Genomic DNA, 23,696 nt, shown 5'->3' on the forward strand with positions numbered 1-23,696 from the left:
TTTAATATTATTATTATGGGAGAAAAAACAATGAATAGGACACCGGAAGTGTTTCTTTTTCTTTCCAGAGACCCAATTTCCCACAATTCCGTTGGCGAATTCGTCGCTGTTACGTCACATGTTTTCCTCCCTCACGCGGTGGATATCTCCGGCGGATCGACGTTACCGTAGCGGAGTCGGGGAACATGGCAGACGAGGAGGACTCGGCATCAGAGCCTGCCGCTGTCTCTCCCCCGGGGAGCCCTCCCTCTGAGCGGCCTCACTTTGTCTCTTTCTCCGAAAGCGTCCAGCCGGCCGTTGGGATGGTGAGCCAGCTGCTGAGCCAGCCGTCTTCCCTAAAGTTTGATAAAAACATCAAACAGGCCTTCTATAACACCGGGGCGATGATATTCGTGGCTATCTGCTGCGGGGCGGCGGTGTTAGTCTACTTCATCCTGGAGGCCTTCCTCCGCCCGCTGCTTTGGGCCACGCTTTGCGGAACCTTCCTCCACCCCTTCAAGCACTCCCTGGCCCGGCTCGGCCGTTCCTGGCTCAACGGCCTGCAGGAAACCGGGACTCCCATCGTGCTGGGGACCCTGCTGGTCCCTGTGTGGTGTGTGAACTACGGGGTGGAGGCGATGGGCAGGCTAGTGCTGGAGAGGCTCACGGTGCTGCTGGTAATCGGTGCCGGGGCGCCGCTGGTTTACTTCCTCTACCTGTTCTGGAGCGTCATCGGCATGCAGGTGATCCTTGGGCACGTCTGTGGGATCATCGGGGCCGTGCTGGACTGTTTCCACACCGTGTGGGTGAGTGAAGAGACAGTGGCAACTGGGCACACACCCATCTCTAATGACAACAAAAGCCCCTCAGTGTCACTGTGTGGATGCCTCTGGTGGGTGAAGTCAGAATGTCAACGGTCACCCAAAACTGGCAGCAGACCAGAGAGCAAGGGGGCATATGAAAAAAAAAATCACATCAAACTATTATCAATATCTTAATGTTTTAACCACATGGTAAATTAAAGTAGAATTAAAATAGAGCCATGCTCACATGCAAAATTTAGTCTAAATTTATATTTGAATAGAGGATGTTAGAGCTCTTTCAAATCAGTTTCAATTTTAAAAACTTTATTTGTCACCATGGGGGCAATTCGAGGCATTGAGAACGGCATCATTACAAAAAGCAGAGTGGAAGTCTAACAAAAACATCACAATTGCAAATTAAAACAATATATATAAAAAAGAGAGGTCATAAAACCATATTCATGCTATGTATGTGTTTATACAAAAATGATCACTATAAACAGATATTTTAAATGTAGATCTCAGATACTGACAGTCAATAACAGCATTTAAGGATAGTAACCAAGCTGTACAATTACAGTAAATAATTGAATGACAAGAATGGTTGTAGTGTTATTAAAATGATGATGACAATGATAAATATTATTGTTCAAATCAAGCAACAGTGGCAATCAGCAACAAGTACTGTGTACAAATTAATCTATTTTTTTGAGTGATAATGGTCACTGGTTCCAACTACACCAGAAAATTTGTGCAGTTATTTGGGGTCTTTTATTAGTACGCTACATTTGTTTTGGTCTGTTATTCGAATATGAAAAACTTTTACAGATTTTTGTGGCATATGTACAGTCTTCTTTGTATATTTATTTATTAGATTATTAATTAAGAAAACAGCCTGTAGAGTAAATGATGAAAGAATTAATTAACACATAGTAGCCCTATTGAAATAGATGTCCTCATTTAAATAATAAAAAAATCAGCCTTAGATAAAGAATGTGTACATGTTCACATTTTCCAGTAATGACTTTATATAGTGTAGAAACATTACAAATCCCAGGAACAAGACTATGAATTGAATTTCCTTGAATGGGTGTCTAAATAGTAGTAACCTCAATACAGAAAAGGTTTTTCTTGAATCTTCTGCTTTGACTTGCCAGCTGATCTCATTTCCTCTAGTTTCAGGTTCTTTATGATCGATCAATACCTTTTTATTCCCAAACAGCTCCAGGGGCCTGAGCTCAGCTACACTTTTAATGGATACAAATTGTGTTAAATGTTCCTCCTCAGACAGTCCACCTTTTCTCCAGACGCAGAGGTGGATTGACACAGGCTCCTTGTCTATAAATAGGCTCAATGACACAATATTAAATGACACAGCAAGATGTCTTTGTGTGGAGAGAAAATTAAAAAGACTTTGGCAAACAATGATTTTTACAAGTCTCGTTAAATTCTATTTCCCATTTCATGTTATCAGAGATGTCCAAGGCCCAGAGTGGGCAGTTTGATCAGTTTAGGGTCATTGAAATGTCAATGAAACAGTCTCAGATCAAGATGAGATCATATTTAAGACAAATTTCAGTGTTTTCAGTGATACAAGCATTGTTTTCATGTAAAAATATTTTAACAAGAGCTGCAACAAGTTATTATTGTCATTATATACTTAGCACAAAAAGTAAGGACATTTGTTTTTGGTAGATTATTTCATTGTTGTAACAATGCTGCTTGGAAATAAATCTTGTACTGTTGGAAAGCCTGTTTATTTCCCTTTTAAATGGTGCAACATTTGTAAGGAACATGCATTTGTGGGATGAGCAGCAGAGCTGAATGTGTTGGTGGCACCCTGTGAAATGTGCCAAATCTTCTCTGCCAGTGCCAAACAGCTTATTCTGCTGTTGCTATTGACTCTTGTTTTGAGCTTCTGGTACTCAGGTGTTGACAATCAGAACATGTGGAGGAATGTTACGTTAGTTGATGAGTCCAGATTAGATCGTAGGGTCAAAGTGTGGAGAAGATGCAGAGAATGCTGTGCTGATTGCTGTGTTGACAGGGTAGCATATTTTGGTGGAGGCGATGTGATGATGTGGGGGTGGCATCTCTCTCATGGAAAAATGAGACTTGTCATCACTGGAGGCAATCCCAGTGTAGAGAGATATTGAGATGAGATTCTGCAACCAGTGGTAATACCAGATCTCCACAGTTTGGGACTGAACTCTGTCCTCCAAGATGACAGCGCTCCCTCAGAACAGGGTTTTTCAGAGACTACCTCTAGAATTTGGGAGTGGAGAGTATGAAACGGCCTGCCAGCAGTCCTGACCCCAACCCCGTTGAACACTTATGGTATCAGCTTGGGTGTGCTGTTCGTGCCAGAGTGACCAACACAACCAAGTTGGCTGACTTTTGAAGAATGGAATGCCATCCCACTGCAGTGTGTGACCAGGCTGGTGACCAGCATGAGGAGGAGGTGCCAGGCTGTTGTGGCTGTGTATGGTTTTTCCACACACTACTGAGGCTCCTGTTTGTTCAGTGAATTGTTAAATTGCCACTATACCTTGTTATGTCTTGTTATTCAGACTTCGATCATCCAACCCACCAAACAAGAGTCAATGGCAGCTGATAAGCTGTTTGGCATTGGCAGAGAAGATAAGGCAAATATTTCATGGGTGCAGCCCACATCCTCAGCTCTGCTTCTCATCCAACAAATGCATGTTCCTTACAAATGTGGCACCATTTAAAAGGAATTAACAGGCTTTCAACTGTATTAGATTTATTGCAAAGGAGCATTGTTACAACAAAGAATCTACTAAACACAAATGTCCTTACTTTTTGTGCTAGGTTTAGATTAAGCTCAGATTATTTTCATTAATTAACTCCTTGTTCTGTAATGCAGGAAATTTCCTCACAAGTGAAGGAATTAAACATAGAAAAACATGTAATTTGAAGTAAGATTGTAAAAATGTTGTGCTTTTCGATACTAAATGTTTTAATTGTGTTAGAGATAAAAAATAGAGTAAATGTGTCGGTCAAAGTGATAATTTCACTGCAAGCAGAGCAGAGACATTACTCCAGACAGCTAAACAACATAAAGGTGTGTGCTCAGTTATAATAAAATTAGTCTACCTAAATGATAAAAAATCACATTTCTCTTGCCTTTCATGTGGGGTGGCAGGGTATCGAAATTAAGTATCGATATCTTTGTGGTAATTTTGTCCAGTAGGAACTGGGTGTGTTGGTATCGGTATCAAGTATTTTGATACTCACCCCTAGTAGATTTTATGTTTTACAGTATTGAAATGTACAAAACATAACAAAAATGTGCTCTTTGGTCACATTTATAACCCAATGTGAAAAAGAGAGGGAATCATCTAAAATGCACAAAATCAATGGCAATGTTTTTGTAGTGAGTAAGCCTATTTGTGCAATATAGACAGTGTGCAGAAGTCTGCTTAACTTTTGCTATAAAAAGAAAAACAGAAATTACCCAATACTGGATACTTGGGGCTTCTGTTTTCATTGCCATGTTATTGAAACAGACATCTTTCTATTTACTGGAATTGCAGCAAAATAAAAAAATCTGGTATTGTTACAACTTTAATTTAAAGATGGTCAAAAAACAGGCAGTGTTTGATTTAAGTGGCTGGAAAAAGGCACTGTTCTTTTTAGAAATGAAAGAAGAACTAAGTGAATATCTTTTCAAAACACTTCCTTTTTAACTTTTTAACAACTGATAGTTTCAGTTACTCTCCTGCTGCTCCAGCTCGCATTCAATAAAACCATAACACAAAATCCCCGACAGCTTACAAAACCACTGGGAACTGGTCAGTAGTATTTAAATATGCCTGAGCTTGCTATCAGATTAACATCATAAGTCCTCCTGTACATTACAAGTCATCATTTTTTATACTCTTTATTTCCATAATGTTCTCTCTCTGCTGCTCTGTTTTCTCTTCAGGTGTGCACTGTGGTGTTTGGTTACCTGTTGGCTGTTTGTTTCAAATGGGGTCCCCACACTGAGCGCTACCTGCGGGCTTTGGCTCTTCCTGTCTGGTCCATCCTGCTTTTCTACATAGGTGAGTGAGTGTGTGAGAGGTAGGGTGTCTGCTCAGACCTGTTAGTTTTCATTTCATACTTTTATGCAAACTGTTTTTGCCGCTGGGTTGATTTTTAACATTTTTTCAAACTTGAGTAGACAGGTTGTGTATAGCTGAAAGCAGCCTTCAGGAAATTGGCTCAAACATAGTGGTTTCATGCGGTGGAGGGATCGATGTCATTCTCTAGTAAAGACTAGATGGGGCTTCTGCAGGTCTCTCATCAGACAGGGCACATGCTGAGCACATGAGGAAGTCTCAGTATTTTTAGCACAGTCGACCTTCAGGCTTCAAATGTTAAAAGTGAATGAGTGCCTCTGTTAAGATGTCACCACGTGATTGGAGGATTAAAATATAATCTCAGTATGATGTACACTTATAAAACCTATAATCTTATTTGAAAACTTCCCTAGAAATGTAGCTACACTTAGTATTTTCCATGTCAACAAAATATCATGCTTATTCACATTAATCTCCCTAATTTGTGATCTGTTTTTAGTGTCCCTGACCGGCTCGTGGAGAGTGCCCTTATTTGTGGTTATGGTTGTACTCATGATTGTGGGCTCCCAAGAGAAACCGCCTGTTCCTGGCAGAGGTGATTACTAATAAACACGTAAATGCACCACAGTTAGAAGCCTTTGCTCCCCATGAACTGGGCATTAAAACATCATAAAGACAACAGAAAAAAGCTTTCATATGTGAAAATGCACTTGTGACATGTTTGTGAAGATTAGAAATCCTGATGCAGTTCTTGATTACAGGGGGAACTATTTAGTTTTGTGCACTCTGGTCACTTTATCATGTCTTGTTTTGTGCTGTTTGCATAATAAGATGCAGAGTCACTCACTTATCACTCACAGATTCTAGGTTGCATCACTTCTTGTGGTTACTGGGATTACTAGTGGAATTTAATGTGTAAATCAATATCATATTTGTAAATATGTAATGTAATTTTTGTTGGTGTTTTTGCTGCAACTGTAACACATGCCAGGACAGTTTACTGGGGAGAGATAAGCCAAGGGTATCGATAGACTTCCATGTTTGTTTTTCTACTGGAGTCATGTGTGTGGCCAGAGTGGTCTCACAGTCTGGCTGAGTCATCACAGAGGGTTATAAAATGTTTATTCATAATCATTTGAAGTTGTCCTTATGTCTGTGGTCTCCCACATTTTTAAAACCTTTTCAGTCTTAAACTTAAATTGACACGAAAACAGCTTTAAATGCAAAACAGTGGAATTTCAAAATGCGCTAAAAATGATGTGATTAATCCAGATTAACTACAGAAATTCTGAGATAAATCCATTAGAAATTGTAATCTTTGGACAGCCCTAAAAATATGTTTGTCTGTTTTTGTTAATACAGGACACAGTGATTGAAAACTAAAGAGCATTAGACATTTTGTGCTTTCACACATGCACAAATATCCTGAAAATTCCTCTGTCTGTTAGGGTGAGCTGCATGTGTGATTGCAAACAGACAATTTTCTCACCCAAAGTGTATTCAAACTTTTCCTCACAACCCCCGATAACATTTTCATGTGAAGTGGGCTGTGTGGACACAGTTAAAAGATTCATTGAAATTCACCGTGATTGAGTGTACAGGGATGATGATGTATTTAACCTACAATTGCTGATGAAGTGGCTTTATACTCTTTTCTGCCTACCAGAGAGTATATTCATTTCCACTCATTCGTTGGTTATGAAAACTTGTTCAGTTACACAAAGCAACGAAATAAAGGAAATGAAGTGTTTTTATAGTGCTTTCTCTACCAGATGAGTTTTCCACAGAAACCCTTTATGTCTTATCTCACCCTCTGAGGACCCCTGACCCTCCCATCTGACAGTGAAAATGTGGGACATTCTGTATGTGAATGAGCAGCTCAGGATGACGTCAGAGGAAGACTGGCCTGAAATCCTCCAGGATTTTCTTCAGGAATGCATGAGTGAAGAAGGCTATTGAAACACATGAGAAAGAAGTGTGTTTGCCATAATGTCTGATGTGTTTTCTGCTTCTCTATTCCCTCAGGAGAGCTGTCGGGGCAGGTGTTGTCATTTGCTGCTAACACTATTTACATGGCAATCTCCTGTAGCAACCTTCAGCCGAAAACTGAGCCCAGTGAAGACTCTACAGGTACAATGTGACACCTTATTTTGTTTTCACTTGTTTTCATTGATTGACTGTATATCCACAAAATAATAGGTCCTTAGATTCTTGTTTTATTCACTTTGTGTTTCAGTAGAAAAGATAACATCTACACAAGTAGAGCTGCAGCTCAGCACCACCCTGTTTTGGCTTCTCTTTTCAGCTGCAGTGGTGGGCACTTACTACATGACACCAAACCACAGTGTGTCCTAATTGCTTTCTCTTCCTTTTTTGCCTCCTCTGTGTTTTCCCTGATGTCATCTGAAAGATGGCGTGCAGTCTGTTGGCCCACTTCCCTCCACGCCTGGATTCCCTCAAGGCTCTCGTTCATTACCAGCCGGCCTCTTCCAGAAAGAAAAAAGCTCCCACAGAGCCAGTGATATCTACTTCATTCTGCTGGTGTGGGCCATCGTACTGGTTCAGGTGTGGCTCAACCTGTGGATCCTGCAGCTGCTGCCCATTCCTGTGGCTGGTAACAGCACACACACATATTTAGTATTTTTACACTGTTTTTCTCACATCTGCTCAGACTAATGTTGCATTGATGCTTCAGTGTGGGTGCTGAAGAAGTCTGTGGTCCACTTTGGCCTGAAGAGCTTTGCAGAGCGGACACTGAGCTCGTGGTGGGCCGTGCTGGAGAAGCTCGGACGTGAGAGAGAGGAGGCCCTGCTTCCTGGACCAATCAAAGGCCTGGCTCAGTTCCTGCTGCGTATTGACACTAAGGTAACGTCTTGGACTGATCTCCAAGTACCAACAGTACACATTTCTCTTGTTGCTATCTTTGATTCACACACGTCTAGATCACACTCTTTCTCTTGTTGTACACCAGCACATTTTTCAGTGTTCTTGGTTTATCTTTGAAAATGTACGCGTCTGTCTGGACTTTAACTGTTTCAGCTCAGCTCAAATACCAACATGTAAAATTGGGATCAAGAGTTAAAATAGTTAAAAAATGCTGGACAGCTTTGGAATTCTGGTTATGATAATGAGAGCATTCACAAGGTTTGAAGCTTACGACATTGTCTTAACAAACGTCAGGGAAGTTTTTTTGTTTGTAGAAGAGAAGTCATCTCCTGTATGTTATCTCCAACTCTTATATAAAAAACAAAAAAACAAACAAAAAAACCCCAAACCCCCTCAGATTGTTTCTGTATTTATGTGCAAACTCAGATTTGGGATAATTATCTCGTCATTTCCTAGAATGTTTCCAATCAATTAAATGAACAACCTTAATGTTTAAAGCACTTTTCATACAAAGCAAAGTAGCACAACATTCATAACACTCAAACAAATAGATGACCTAACCCTAACCCAGCCCTCACCCCTCCACCCCACCCTGCAATCAATACACAACATTTGCAAATATGTTGTAATTTAATACTCTTGAAGAAGAGGAACTTATGTGCTAAGGAAATGTTATCTTGAGATTCATAACGAGGAAACACTTGAGCTAGCTTAAAGTGAATAAAGTATCATAAAATCTAATGAAAAAAAATTAAATTGAAATAAATAAATATGTAAAGAATAGATTATAAAGGTGCTAAAATAATAAAAACAGTAAAGGGTATCTTGGTGAAATATACCAAAATGAGTAAATAAACACTGAAGGAGAACTGGGTAAAATATAATAGAATAAGACGATATACAACTGAAAGATAATTCTTAAATTAAGACATAATAAGATAAAAATCCAAATGATTAAAACAAATTCAGATGATAATAATAAATTCAGTTAGAAGCCTTTAAAAGTAGTAACATTAGATGCTGCTCTCAGGTCCTCAGGCAGTGACGACTTGGAAAAATAATTCCGCCAGCAAACCTTGAAATTAAAGACATTCTGGCCTTAGAAGTCATTCACTGTAAGTCACATCAGTCACTTAAGCTACTTTTACACTGCCTCTCTTTTCCGTGTCTGTTACGCCTTTGTTGCACAACACTGTTCTGTATGAAAGCAACCGTTCCGCCCCACCTCTGATCCGGATTGAGAGGTAGTATCAGAGCCGTAACAGACTTTTCCGTAACGAGTGTGAAAGGATGTCACGGCATTCCACAACGGCAAGTGTGCGCTGCTGTCTCCATAAACAGGAGATTTAAAAACCAGCACAGTTTAATCGAGCGGCATTTCATCGGAGAGAACAATGGGGGATAAAACAAAGAATGATGTGGATTAACTGGAGAGACTGCGAGGTTAGAGAGCTGATCACACTCTGTACAGGAGAGGAGAGAGCAGACACATCTCTGCTCACAGCAGCGTCTGAAAAGTTCCATGATGTGTTCAAGCGAGCTCGGTATTCTGAAGTTTCCGACCTCAAACGTAAATACGTGTGCTGTGACACTGCTTAAAGTCGGATGTCCAACTCAGACATGGAGGAAAAAAGTCTATTGGATCTAATCGATCAAAATGAATGTTCATGTTATTTTCCCCGTATTTCATTTAGAAAATACAAAGTCTTGAACCAAGAAATCCAGAGTTTCGAGTTTCATGAAAGCAGCAGTTCAGGCAGTGGCTGCCATCTGATTACGGGATGCCGGGGTGTGTGTCTAAGTTCGGGCGTGCACAGCTCTGTTACAACTTTGTGTGAATTGCTCGTTGCGGAACAGAGAAGGGCATTCCTTTTTTTTTTTTTTACCCAAATATGATTTTTTTTGATAATGAGATATTGATTTTTGTAAACTCAACCAGACACACAAATAAGTTTTTAATTTTCTTACTTTATTAATTCAGTATGCACATCAAATTCAGTTATCTAATACTGGTATTCAGTGATGATATCTAGTGATAAATGCTTTATTTTCACTTGGGGGTTTTCTCACCTGAAGTACCTTACCTCTGAATTTCATGATTTTCTAACTTAATCTTTCATATTAATCACATTAAAAATTCTTTTGAAAAAATAATATTTTATTTAGATTGTCTGTTATTTGAACAAATAAGGAGAATAAAATGAACAGAGGATAATGCATTTTTCATGAAATTAACTAAACCATTATCTGACAAATATTATATCAGACAAATATTGAATATATATTTGGGCTGTCATAATTAATGCGTTAATGTGGATTAATCCATCATCATGATTAATCTGATTAAAATTTTAAGCGTTTGACAGCACTAATATATATATATATGAATATGAATCAAGATTCTTCACAATTAGTTAAAAAAAAGAGGTAGAGAAAAAATGACAAAAACAAAAGCAGTACATTGTTATGAAAATACTTTAGAATTTGAGTGCTGAATCGCCTGGTACTTAAATCACACTCTGTATACAGATGCTTAAGGCAGCCATTCATCCAGCAACTTTTGTGCGATTTGAAACTTGCAGACAAAATGCAAAAAATTGGAGTAAAATCATGGGAGTCTTGCTAAAGTTGCAGTGCGCTCCCATGATCTCAGCCTTTGGTGTACGGTGGTCATAAAACTTGATCCTAGCGGTTTTTGGGCAGTCTTTCTCAAGTCTTGGCGTTAGTCTTTAGTCTGGTCTTATGCAAATTCTGTTTTCAATGATGTGACCGTCATACATTACCAACGGGAGCCAGTGTTGTGCGTAAAACAGTTCACTTTTCAAAACATGAAGATGAGCATAGTTCAGTCTGAAGCTGATGAATGTCCATTCATAGCTCAATAGATGGAAAGACTTTTCTGCTCAGAGCTGCAGTCAGATCTCTGCACCTGTATCTGTATCATGTCTGTCAATTCATTCCAGGCTGACATGACAGGTACGGTAAAACCTCACTGTTTTTTCCCAAAGTAAAAGCCAGATCATTTTGTGGTGGTGGTGTGACAGCCCATGTTTTCATACAGTACTTTTATTCTGAAGTGTGTCCGGGGTAGTTCTTCAGTTGTCGCTGTAACTTGCAAAGTTGCTTTGTTTTTAGCTTTCCTTTCATTTCTACTCGATTTAAATTATTTAAAAACATAAAATTATGAGACATAATAACTCATATGTGATCTCCATCTCCTTCTACATCTTTTTCTCTGCCCAAAAGTTGTTGGAATTTCCACCAGATGCATGATGAGAAATAATCTCAAAAGGAAGAAAAACAAACAAGAGGTCATATGTTTGCACAAATATAAGCTATAAATCACCTTGAGAAGATGTACGAGCTGATAGGGATCCCCTAAATGTAGCACTTCTGTAGATAGAGGTTAATAGGCCAAAGAAGAAGCCCATAGTAAGATAAAAGAGGAAGACCGCAGGGTAATGTGGGACTGTGGTGGAAGGTTTTATGAAAGAAGTGTGATCAGAGGTGAAACTGACACCAAATTTCTTGAAATATATACATTAATCCTGTGCTTTACCTCTTTCTGGGCATTTTTTATTCTTTATTTAACCAGATACTGTGAGGCACTATGTCAGTTATTCCAGAATTGCTGTATTGTGATATTCCCATTATAATGTGCAGCTCAATGTGTGCAGCACTTGGAATCCTAGACAAATTACCTTAAGGATCATAAAATGTATAGGATTACGCATTGCACAGTGTAATGAATAACCATTTATGAAATATTTATTAGTTACTTTGCCTACATAGTATAATTTCAACATACAAAAAGCTGCACACTACCCATCTACAACAAGACAACAGAAAATTGGGCTAACATTTGTGAAATGAGAATAAACATGACTCTGAATGATGATGATGCTTCATGTTTGCTGGATGAATAATGAGGCGGTATTTCGCCATAACACATTAGTGTTGAGTTTCAAGCTTGTGACGCTGCCCCTAGTGGTCAAATTGGCTTAGCTACCAACATCTTTTAAACTGAAAGATGTTTTTCTCTTGATGTTCTTGGGAAGTGTTTCTGTTGTGTGTTATTTATGATAACTTGCACCCCACTGTTCAGCCAGTCTCCCTGTGTGTCATAGTTAAATCCTTTATGTCACACTTCTCCTCCTGCCCGTAACAAAGAGGTTGTGTTCTTGTTGCACGGGTACATGTGATGACTGCTGCACAGATCTTTCCGAAAATAATCTTCCCAATGTCTCTTTGTCTCCTCCCCAAGCTCTGGCATTGGCTTAACAAGCAGGTAATGACTTTGGGGAGCAGAGTGCTGAGAGAAAGAGTGTGTATGAAAGAACATCGGTTCAAAATAACCTGTTTATTCTGTGTGTGGGTGAAGGCGTGAGCACACCTTGTAGAAGCTTGGACTGGCACTTCACCCATCCACTGTCATCACCCCCTCATCCTGTCTTTATGTCTGTCCTCTCGCTGCTTTCCTGCTGCCTGCTTTTACCTTGAAAGGAAGCTACGGTCAGGCGGAGGACTCTTTTGTCCCTCGGCCCCGTCCGTACCTTCTGTGCTGTGATCTAACCGGCAGGTTTGGCTTGAGAATGAATGGGCTGCATGGAGCGATGGCTAATTTAGATAGCCAGGGTTGCTCTATAATCCTGAGGCTGACTGTGTTTTTAAAATGGATGTAGAAGAGAAGCTGCTCTGGGGGTTTGCAGGACTGAGGTGTGACACCTCAGGAGTTGTATGGATGGTAGCGGGGCAGGGGATGGTCCCAACGCTGGAAACACCTTAAAGTTGTTAAATAAGAAACACTGACAAAGCCGTCTTTCTAACAAGAGCTTTACTTATTTGTAATATCTGGTGCTATCCTGTGAGGGCTGGAATGTATCTTGAAGAATATTTGACCACTTCTGTAAAAGCTTTGGTTTCATCAGACAAAGATGATGTTGAAAATAAATTTTGGGTCATATAATTGAGGATATGGAGGCACTGAGAGGCAAGTTTGTTATGCCTCCCATGTTTATGACAAAAAATACAGATACAGATGGAAAAAAATGGCCCTTAAATAGCAATATTGATCCACTACCATGAATTCTTTCTATCATATTTATAAAACTGGACAGTGATGCATTTCAGCTCTTTGTCACCAAAAAGGGAATAGACCTGCAAAACCTGATTACAAAATGTTTATTAAAGCTGATTAAACTGTCTGCTTACAGAAAAAACTGGTCCTCCATTAAATAACAATCTAACATAACAAACATAGCTTATGTAGCTCTTTTAGCTGGGTAAGCTATGTAGCTATGTAGATAACGTAGCTAAATAGCTAATGTAGCTAAAGCTAAGGTCACAAAGCGGATATCTGTAAGAACGAAGCTAATGTTTGCTATGTATGCTGTAAAACTACATTAGCTTTAGCTACATTCGCCCAAGCTTATGTTGCTAAAGCTAACTTAGCTACATTGCCTTAAGTAGCAATGTCAACGGAAGTTACAAAGGTAACTATGGTTCTGTGACGGTTCCTGGATGACTGCCATTGGCAGTAAACAAAGTGGATGTGTCTCCTCGCACTCGGTGCAAGTCGAAATCTAATGTAAAAAAAAGTCACGTGAGTGACATGTAGGCCACCTGACCACTCCTATGAATAGCACGTGAAAGCCTACTTCCGGCCTCTTAGAATCTTCTCACACCGAAAAGTTCTGAGTGAACGGAATGACTGGCTGTCATCCAGGAATTCACAGAACCATAGTTACCTTTGTAATGTGCGTTCTGTTTCATTCCTTCCTGACTGCCAGTGGCAGTAAACAAAGTGGATGATTTATGCCAGCAGTGTCACGAGGAACCAGACATTGTGTGACAACCAGAGTGGACATCAGATGACCAAGCTCCCTGGTCATCAGACCAAATGCTTGGAGTGCTGCATCATTGACATCCCCAAGCTCTCTGCCATCATGCTCTGGCTGCAGCATCTGGGGAGAAGGAGCACTGAGAGTGAGTTCCTTATATGGGCCATCCAGGCCATCCACCTTCTTACATATGGGGCTACCATCCTCCTGTGCCCTGCCTCTGTGCTCCCCCCACCGCTTACTTTGGGAGCCAGTGCTCTTGTGTGTGTGCCCAGAGGTTGGAAGGTCATCCCCAAACAGGAGACTCTCCACCTGCTGCAGCCTTTCCTCTCTCACTGCCAGAGGCAAAATGCTGCAGTTGATACATGGGTCTGAAAGGGCCTCCTTCAGTTGACCCACACCCAGACACTTGGGGTACAAATCATGGCCATCCTCAACATGCAGTTGAGCTTCACAAGAAGTACAGGCTATCATACAAACTATAGGGTGACGCTAGGAAAACTGAGCGGGAGCTGTGACTATCTGCCACTGAACATGATCAGGACCCCTAGCACTTACCTCGTAAAATAACAATCAGTCAAAAAAAAAAAAACATATGTAGCAAACAATGCTAGGACACCAGACGAGAGATATACTAACCGCACTCATGTCTAGGATTGGAGGAATTAGCTGCCACAACAAACTGTTTACAACAGTACGTGTAGCTAGCGGGCTAAAACCTCCCAACAGGAAAGGATAGCTTGACAGCCCCGCCTTAGAGGGCAGTAATTTGCACTCCTGGTGTCACAGGCAGACTGTCAAACATCAAACAACCTTTCCTGGACCTGCAGAATTAAGAACCGCAATACGGACCTTATGGAGCGATTAACCAGGGTTAGACAGCAGGCTAACAGCCAGAAGATCAAAGAGGCCGGATGTAGGCTATCACGTGCTATTTATAGCAGGGGTGGTCAGGTAGCCTACATGTCACTCACGTGACTTTGTTTACATAAGATCTTGACCTGCACAGAGTGAGACATCCACTTTGTTTACCACTCAAGGAGGAATGAAACAGAACTACTACTACTAGTGTAGCTCGAGCAAATCTTACAAAGCTAAAGAGAGCCATCTTTCTTCTAACTTCTTTTAAAACAAGTCTATACATAATTTAATCCCCAATTAAACCTCTAACTTTTTTCTGTTTTATTTATGAAATGCTGCTTAGTCTGTAATGTTTGCATTGTGGTTATTTTATGACTATAACTGCCAGACTTTGTTTATAAATAAAGTTGAATTAAAAAAAAACATCTAAAACTGTAAATACATTATACTGTCATTATGGCACTTCTATTCTGACAGAGAAGGTGTCTCACATTAATGATCAGTGTGAGGGGGTGTCAGAGATGTATGGTCCACAGCCAGACATCGGCCTGATTTTTCACCTACAGTGCCAAAACTGTTCTTTCCACCTTTTTTCGTAAGGTCACTTTGAATAATTGCCCTTCATTGTATTTCCATTTCCAAAACCTTTTTCATTTCCTTTTAAAGGAGTATACGTCAAAAGAACTTTGATTAGACTCAGAAAATGGATTGTCTGATATATATTTTTTCTGTCTTTTCTCTCCTGTCAGTCAGATGAGATTGGCAGTTCTTATATCTTTTTCCTACTATCCACAAAAATAAAAAATCTTAGCCCAACACCAGTCTCATCAAAGAAAAAGTTTTGTCTAGGAACCCAAAGCTTGAAATAGTGTAACCCTCCAAGCACTGTTGCTCAGAGGATTAAAAATGGTGTTCAATGATAAACCACCTGACTTTATTGGAGAATTATTAACTCTTAAAGATCTTCTTTCATGACTTTAAACTCAAGTAACTTCATTTTAATACATAGCTCTCTGACATGAACTAACAAACATGACGAGACTAAAGTCCTGGTTTGCTGTAGATGCAGTTTTGGAGCATTGAGAAACCTGAGTTAAGAAATTCCTCACTTTTTAACAGGATTAACTTTGAAGGAATGCAAAAGTTTTCAATATAATTATATTATATAAATACAGCCTGAGTTTTCACTTGCATGTTTTGGAGTAGAAAGATGTGTGCATGCTCATTAAGGACATTGTGGATATTTGTCGACTTTAAACTTTCTTAGGGTCTGGGCAGGCACATTTAGATCCAAAACAGGAAGGACACAGGTTTCTCCATGTGTCTGATCACTGTGTATCCTCAGCCTTTTCAGGACTGCACTGACTTTTGATCTTCTTTCTTTCGACTGTCTGCTTTTCCTGTCTTTCTATGTGCAGATGATTGTGTGGTTGGAGCGATCTCTGGATAAGATCATCAGCATCTTCATCATCTTCCTCCTGGTCACAGGGACATTGCTCATGGCTCTTCTACTCACCGCTATGGTATGTTGTTGTTGCTACTTGAGTCACTTGATTGCCCTTTAGTTAGATCATCCTGTAACAAAGAAGATGTTGTTTTTCTAGGTTCATCACGAAAGCGCTCACATCATCGACGTGACAAGTAATCTCATCAATGAGACTGTGTCTAACCATCCAGAATGGGCCAAGTATGGCATTTAATTACTTTGATTTGTATCCTTCTTTTTTCAAGTTTATGAATATCACAACCCTTTTTCCTCCTTAAGTTGGCTTCCAGAGGCCCGAGTGGTGCAGAAAGCTCTAAACTCAGCTGCGACTAATGTCTATCAACATGGTAGAGAATGGATAACACATAAGGTAAGAATAATGGCCGCCTCTGTGCTTCTTATTTATTTAGTCTTAAAATATTGAAGCAAAAACATAAAACTAATTAATTGTCTGAATCTTTTTCTCTTTTGCAGCTTCATAAGATGTTAGGAGACAAGGTGAACCACACAGCTGTGATTGAGAAGCAGGTTTTAGAGCTCTGGGATCGACTCTACCACTCCTGGTTTGTGAAGGTAGTGTTTGAATGGTAGACTTCAAATGTCTATTCAAGCCCTTGAAGACTGGGAAAGGTTTTTTCCAGTCTTCAAGGGCCATATCATGAGATGTACTTTGCATTTAACAGAACACAACGCACACTGGACGCCATCGTGGCCAGAAGATGATGGCCCAGAGGCAGAACAGCTGGTTGGGCGACATCCTGGACTGGAAGGACATCGCCTCGTTTCTACAGGAAAATATTGAGACCCTGCTGTCTGTAAGTACTTTTGGTCTTTGCATGTATTGTGCTTTAATTAAGAATAATTCAGCCAACTGAGAGGAAAGATTCATCATTTGTTTGTCCTTGTATGTCTTTAAACAAGCAATCTGTTTCAAATTAGTTGTATTTTGCATGCCAGTGGCGTTCTTGCTTGCCTGTAATGGGTGTCACAACATCTGGAAGTTGTTGGCAGTTTTTCGATTCTATGTACAGTTTTCCTGTCATCTTTACTGTCGCCATGTTGTTTTTTTATAGATCCTGGAGTCTCTGTGGGTGGTAATGAGTCGAAACGTTGGCCTCCTCATCTCTACCACAACAACTCTCTTCACTGTCCTTTTCCATAGCGGCACAGCTCTGCTGAACTTCGCCCTGAGTCTAGTACGAAACATTCACCACTGTGAAATCATGCTGTCACATGAAGTGGTTTTGGTTTAGTTTATTGGCAAGAGAATTCACATTCCTCGCAATCACAGTTTATTATGTTTTGCACAAGAGTAACAGGAAAATCCCAGCTTAAAATTTGACACATTTGACAAATTGAGGTCTGAGGCAATAGACTACAATTTGTTGTCATTGCAGATAGTGTTTAAAGGCTCAGCAACCATTAATATTTATGATGAGTTGTAGGGGCTGGAGTGTTTTTGTAATATGGAATGGAGGGGTAGGGTGTTGAGGGCGTTAAAAGACAAGGGAAGGGGGCAGGGGTAAACATCAGAAATAGGACAGCCTTGATCTCATCCCAGAGCCCCTCAGGAGACATAAACTGAAAAAAATTCTCTGTGAAAAGTTTCTCATAAGCACCAGAAACCTACCAGTGTTGATCAGACACTTTTTCATGATCACAAGATAGTTCCTACTATAAACCTGTAGCTCAGTTTTTTAATTTTTTTTTTTCTGTCCATGTCCCGTAAGATCAATAAAATCATTTTCTGCAAATCCTGAGACTTGAAACATCCATATTATCCACACTGGGGAGGGCATAATTGTTCTCTTTTGTGCATTGTGCAGGTGATTTTCCTGACCACTCTCTTCTACCTGCTGAGCTCCAGCGGTGAATACTACAAACCTGTGAAATGGGTGATCAGCCTGACCCCCCTCTCCCAGCCCGGACCCTCCTCTAATATCATAGGCCAGTCTGTGGAAGAGGCCATCAGGTACACATAGAAACACTCATAAACTTCATCCATCAGAGAACTGACTCTAACCAGACATTTTTAAAACCTGTGTGTTTGCCCTTAAGAGGAGTGTTTGACGCCTCTTTCAAAATGGCTGGCTTCTACGGCCTCTACACTTGGCTCACTCACACCATCTTTGGCATCAACATCGTCTTCATTCCCTCGGGTGGGTCTGCATCTTTTCATAACATGTACCTGCCAGGCTGTATTGAGTTTATACTCACCATTTGAACCCTCTCTTTCCAAAGCTCTGGCTGCCATCCTGGGTGCCGTGCCGTTTTTGGGGACGTACTGGGCGGCAGTGCCAGCGGTGTGCGACCTGTGGCTGGCTCAGGGAGAAGGCGTAAAGGCAGTGCTGCTGCTGATCTTTCACCTGCTTCCAACATATTTTGTAGACACAGCAATCTACTCAGACATATCAGGGTGCGTACAGCCTGCTTGTGTTTATTTCCCAGTGTGGCGTTGGCACATTTGACTGACAAATTTCAGTAAACAAACTGCCCTGGTGGTAGAGGAAATGGCTTAGAAAGGAAACAATTCTATCTGCGAAGTCTATAAATAGTTTCTTTTTGCGTCAGTCAGTTTCAGTTTCATAACCATCAGCTGTTTGAGATAGACCAAGTGAAAACAACACCAGATTGCTGGCCAAATAATACTCAAGCTCAGCTTTTATTGGCAGCCAAGCCTTGTTTTGAAGTCTGTTTTCTGACTAATTAAAGGGCCTCTTTAGGTTCTGAGTTTCATGCTTCATAACGGGAGATGCTTTAAAGGAAAACATTTCATAGATAGAACAGATTTCTATACATTTATATGTTATAATATTATGATTTTGAGATATTTTTTTGTCTTTGTCTCTTAGGGGTGGACATCCTTATCTGACTGGTTTGGCGGTGGCAGGAGGGGCATATTATCTGGGTCTGGAGGGGGCCATCATTGGGCCGATCCTCCTCTGCATCCTCGTGGTTGCAGCAAATATCTACAGTGCCATGCTGATGAGCCCCAGCTCAGCTGTGCCAACACCTGTGCAGTCCACCTGGCCGCTGCATCCTTTAAGGTAAAATCTTTTAATTTTAAAGTCTGTGTAAAACAAAAAGGAAACTGGATTTGAAAAACACCGTACAAGGAGTTTTAATGATTTTTTTTTAATGATTCAAGTTTTTATGGGTGTGGCCAAGTGGGGAGGGAGGGAGTAATCAACCAACTGCTCTGGCTGCCGGGCAACCAGAGCAGTTGACTACACAGCTACCAGACTACACAGCCCTACGTACGGGTACAAACAGGTCTTAATGGGCCAAAAATCATTGTTAGCTTTGATGTATAGAGAAAAAAACTGAGTGTTTTATTTTTCCTCTAGAAAGCCTCTGAGTTTGGCACTATTGGATGATGCTACAAATAGGCTTCATTCAGATGATCAGTTGTTCTGTTAGTGGTTTTGACACCTGTAATACCTGCAAACATTATAACTTCCCACAAATGTTTTAAAGATCTGCAGCTTTTAATGCAATAATCCTACAAAAATAATACATCCCCCAAACATAAAAGCAGTTGTTGTAACCTTCTTCAGTCACCTTAAGCTCAGTCAGAAGTTTTCTATCCAGTCTTAAAACACTTGTAGAGCCATGAATCTAGCCCAAATTTTTGATTGAGAAAAGAAGATTGTTATCAATTTTTTAAAAGTCTGCAAAATCAAAGGGGTTCCTCTTTAATAAACCCTCAGAGGGGGTTCATCTGATCCAAATGTAAGCTATTTACAGTCCATAGAGAGCTGACAATAACAAACTTTTTTTGCACATGAACAAAGCTCACAGGACAATGCTGTGCTGGCCTTCCCTATTAAAGCAAGCTACTGTGTCTTAAACTTACAGGGAACAACTTCCTGAGACTAAAAACAACTTAACATTTTTTTTTTAAGTTGTTATAAAACAATAAAACTGGCTGGGTGAACAGTGATTCTGTACGTTATTTATAATTTCCTCAGAGTGCTGTTTTGACACCTTTAAATTTACTCTGCTAAGATACAGAACTCTACAAGTGTTTCTCTGGAAACAAATATTTCATGTTTCATGGCGAACAAAAAATTGCCAGGACTACGTTCTTTGATGTAACTTGAGCTTAAGATGACTGGAACCCACTGGCAGTTGTAACAAGGCTGCAATGACCACAAACATTTTGTTTTCATGTTCATTTACATTTGGGAGAAATTAATAAAATTAATTAAAGCCAGAGATTTTAACCTTTCCACAAACATAATAAATTGCAAATAGTTACGTTTGTAAGAAATTTGTTATGTTTGTAGTGGGCAGCTGCTTTTACATGTGTGCAAAATTTGTAACATTGATGGGATTATTAGATAAAAAGCTGCAGATATGTATTACATTTGTGGTTTACTGTTTGTAGGAAGTTACTACATTTGCAGGTGTAACAACACCAGATTAGAGATTGATGCCTAATTTTAAAATTATTTTGTAACTTAATTCTGTTTGCTAAATCAATTACTATCATCACTGAAAATTGCCAGTGTTATTGCTTTACATTGACTTTAAATGATCCAGCCAGTGGATGAAAATGCACATATCTCATTACTGTCTTATTAATTTTGACTTACAGGACCTTCACAGACGCCACCCCCTCAGTCCTGAAGAAGAGCAGTGAGTGAGATTGAGTGGAGTTTGATTCCTGCGGCTCCTTGTCGGCTGATTCCTAAGTGGAACTGCTCTCATGCCTGAAGCTCCTCCTACGGCGCCCGCCCGACTCTACAGGAGTCAGCCCCTAGCCAAAAGAGTAGGCAGCTTATCGGCTTGTTACCCATGATGCTGTTGAGTCCCAAAAATTGCACATGTGAGCGTTTGTACTGATCGCAAACATGGACCAATTATTGCACAATGGGATTCAAATAGTGGAGATGTTGACGCTAATTAGTCATTGCTCTGTGCCGTGTGCCTAAATTGGTTTTGATATATCTAAAAAAAAAAAAATCTTCAGTAATCGTAAAGTTTGTGGTGAATGATACGTTGATATCTACAAACCCCTGATGTCTACCCGTGCACCCCGGTGGTGTGTAAGCTCCAGATCGTGGTCGTGCAGTGTTTGTACTCCCTACCTCTCTCCTCTTGGAGGCTCAAGTTCAGTCTAAAGTGACGGCTGGTTTTAGTAAAAACACATTGAAATAGTCAGGCCTGGCTCAGGGGGAGTCCCTGACTGTATGTTTGTTTAACCTAATATTCTTCACTTTTTAGTGATGGTTGTTCTTCAGACTCCCCCCTTTTTTGCTCTCCTTCTTGAGTTATTACTTTGTCACTTTTTTTTAGTTTTCTTTTGAAAATGTCCTTCAGTGCTTCATTTCTTCATGTTCACATTGATGGCAACTACTTTGTTTTAAAGGAGTTTGTTTCGACCCTAACCTGCAACTTCCAAAAAGTCTGTGCTCACCGTGATTGTCCAAGCTTGATTTGTTCTTCATTTACTTCTTTGTTTTGCTGTAACATTGTCACAGTGATGATATCAGCTGTCCATGCTTGGTGTTTTATTTTGAAAATGAAGGGATGCTCTGTGCTTTCCCTTCCCTGACTTTCTGTTTGTGTGAATCTGCTTTAGGCCACTTGATGCATTCTTGCAGCAGTTCTGCTGAAAAATAGACTCAGCACATATCTCTGACGCGCTGGAGTGTGCTGATGAAACCCAAAGACTGACTAGAAAGGTGGCTGGACAGAGCAACTGTGAAGAAACTGTGGGTAGGGGATAAATAAGGGACTGTTTAACATTTTTTCATCTATTTTAAGCTTTTTTAAAAATCCCACAGAGTGAAAAAACACACTAAACTACTTTGATTTAACCAGTGTTGAAACAGGTTTACGCTCAGAATAACCTCATATTGACTAGCTTGACTAAGTCATTTCTGAACTTTCACGCGTGACTTTGATTTTGTCAGTAGTTCTACATCCTTCATAAATGGTTTTATATGTTTTAATCACCTCATCTGCTTTGCACTCACTCACTCCATTCTCAAATATCAGTCTCAGTACTTTTTCTGAATAGAGAGTAAGAAGACGTTTACATCACATGAAGCTTTAATTAACAAGCTGTACATATGAACTGTGTTTGTAATGTGACACATTGATAAAACATGGCTACTGTGTTAGCTGCCTGACGGGGGTTGGATGGGGCAGTGCAACGTGTTTGGGGTTTCAACAAGAACAAGCAATAGTTCACTGTAACTGAATTACTGTTGTTTGCATTTGGTACTGTTTAACTGTTTTCTTTTTTATCAATGGATATGCACTGACACAATAAAACTACATTCAAACTGAAGCAACGAGTTGGGAGATTGATTTTTGACTGGTTAGGGGTCCAGTCCAGTCCACTTTACTTATGCGGCAGAACATTAAAAAAATTTTTACCCACTCCGTTTTTACAGGGAATGAAAGAAAAACCCTTCATAGCTATAGCCTACAATCTATCCTTTTGATTTAATTAAATTTATACTCAATATTCAAACACATTTTAAAATCCCATCTCTTCACATATTCGAAACTGGGAATATAATCTGTTATTTCTCCTTCATTATTAAACTCTACTAATGATGTAAAATTTCGTTAAAGTCCGCCACATTAGTGTCCAATCAATGAGGGCTAACCAATAAGGGGGCACATCTTTCATCTGTCATGTTTCCATGTTCATCTCTTCCTAGAACTCTGTCCTCTGTCCTCCAAGCAGTTTTAGAGCTGTGGGCTGGTCATTAAAACCCACTGGACATTTTTGTTCAAGGTGGGAAATTTTCACTTTGATTTTGCGATAATTCTGTCTGTGTTGCTGCATAAGGATGGATCTTTTTCTTACGAAGGTTGATGTTTTGATACATTTTGAAATTTCAGTTCATTTTTTAAAGGACCCGTGGTTAACTCTTTGAAATCAAATATGTCAATTGTGAAAACATGAATATACAAAAATATATGAAAATACTTTTCCCCATTTTTTTGATTAATTCTTTTGACTTCATTTCTGCCCAATATGACAAAATATTTGGGTACTTGGGGAATTTTGACCCTTTAAATGCTAGTTTGAATGCAAGAACTAAATGTCAGGTGGCTGGGGGATTTTTTTCAAGCACAGTCCTAGATATATCAAAGATTAGTAAAAATACTTTGATGTATTTTAGTTTTTTTGTGTAGCGTCTGATTTAAAACTCCTCAATAAGCCACTCATGAACAAAAATGTCCACTCAGGAATACTCCAGTAAAAAAATTACAGATTAATTTTTTATTTTTTTTGGCTTATATCTTATAATCAACCTCAGTCCTGGTCATAACTAGCAAATATTTAATTATTTTTTGTAGGATTTTAACCCTTGAGTTATGAGTAAAATGAGTTATTTTCTATATAATACATAGTGCTGCTTTTTTCAATCTCAAAGAAAAGCTGTAAATTAGCATCAGACTTATGCAATGATCAACTTTATTAATTATTTTGCACCAATTAGGGGAATTGTTTTTGCCCATCATGAATATTTTGTATTTCCTGAAATTATTTTGTTTAATAAGAAAAAATGTTTCTTAGTTAATAAAAGGTTTGAACAGGTCATGAAAAAAATCTTCTTCATGACATGTTTTTTTAATTTTAATCATTACAATTAATTCAGAAATTTTCTTGGAATAATAATTGATAATAATTTAGGTATTCGTGATGTTTGTTATTTAATAAGATCAGGGTTGTATGACTGTATAACGATATAAATAAATTTATATATACATTAAAGTCTATCTTCAG

General features: G+C 39.5%; 1 protein-coding gene across 3 annotated transcripts; it reads left to right on the plus strand.

Annotated features, from left to right (window-relative positions):
- The first annotated feature begins 76 nt into the window (after positions 1-76).
- On the plus strand, positions 77-22,241 carry tmem245 (transmembrane protein 245). Of its 3 annotated transcripts, XR_005992198.1 has the most exons (19): positions 77-785; positions 4,732-4,849; positions 5,367-5,462; positions 6,893-6,997; positions 7,278-7,481; positions 7,563-7,732; positions 12,018-12,041; positions 15,873-15,977; positions 16,059-16,141; positions 16,220-16,310; positions 16,415-16,513; positions 16,624-16,755; positions 17,014-17,136; positions 17,767-17,912; positions 17,999-18,099; positions 18,182-18,356; positions 18,793-18,987; positions 20,541-20,714; positions 21,528-22,241. XR_005992198.1 is itself a non-coding variant. In XM_041793025.1 (18 exons), exons 1-18 carry the CDS (start codon positions 186-188, stop codon positions 20,587-20,589), a joined length of 2,616 nt encoding a protein of 871 aa, XP_041648959.1. In that variant the 5' UTR covers positions 77-185; the 3' UTR covers positions 20,590-22,241. The 3 variants fall into 3 exon arrangements, 2 of the variants coding, with proteins under 2 accessions (XP_041648959.1, XP_041648960.1); XM_041793025.1 differs by having other exon boundaries at positions 20,541-22,241; XM_041793026.1 differs by lacking the exon at positions 12,018-12,041 and having other exon boundaries at positions 78-785; positions 20,541-22,241.
- The last annotated feature ends 1,455 nt before the right edge of the window (positions 22,242-23,696 follow it).

This window comes from Cheilinus undulatus, linkage group 8, assembly GCF_018320785.1.
Source record: "Cheilinus undulatus linkage group 8, ASM1832078v1, whole genome shotgun sequence".
Taxonomy (NCBI): Eukaryota; Metazoa; Chordata; class Actinopteri; order Labriformes; family Labridae; genus Cheilinus; species Cheilinus undulatus.

What these genes read in the sequence shown, in the direction of transcription:
- tmem245 (XM_041793025.1), top strand. Translation starts at nt 186, where the DNA reads ATGGCAGACGAGGAGGACTCGGCATCAGAGCCTGCCGCTGTCTCTCCC. An exon ending in ACCACTCCTGGTTTGTGAAG is followed by an intron (nt 16,514 to 16,623) that starts GTAGTGTTTGAA and finishes TGCATTTAACAG; the next exon opens with AACACAACGCACACTGGACG. An exon ending in TGGCCGCTGCATCCTTTAAG is followed by an intron (nt 18,988 to 20,540) that starts GTAAAATCTTTT and finishes TTTGACTTACAG; the next exon opens with GACCTTCACAGACGCCACCC.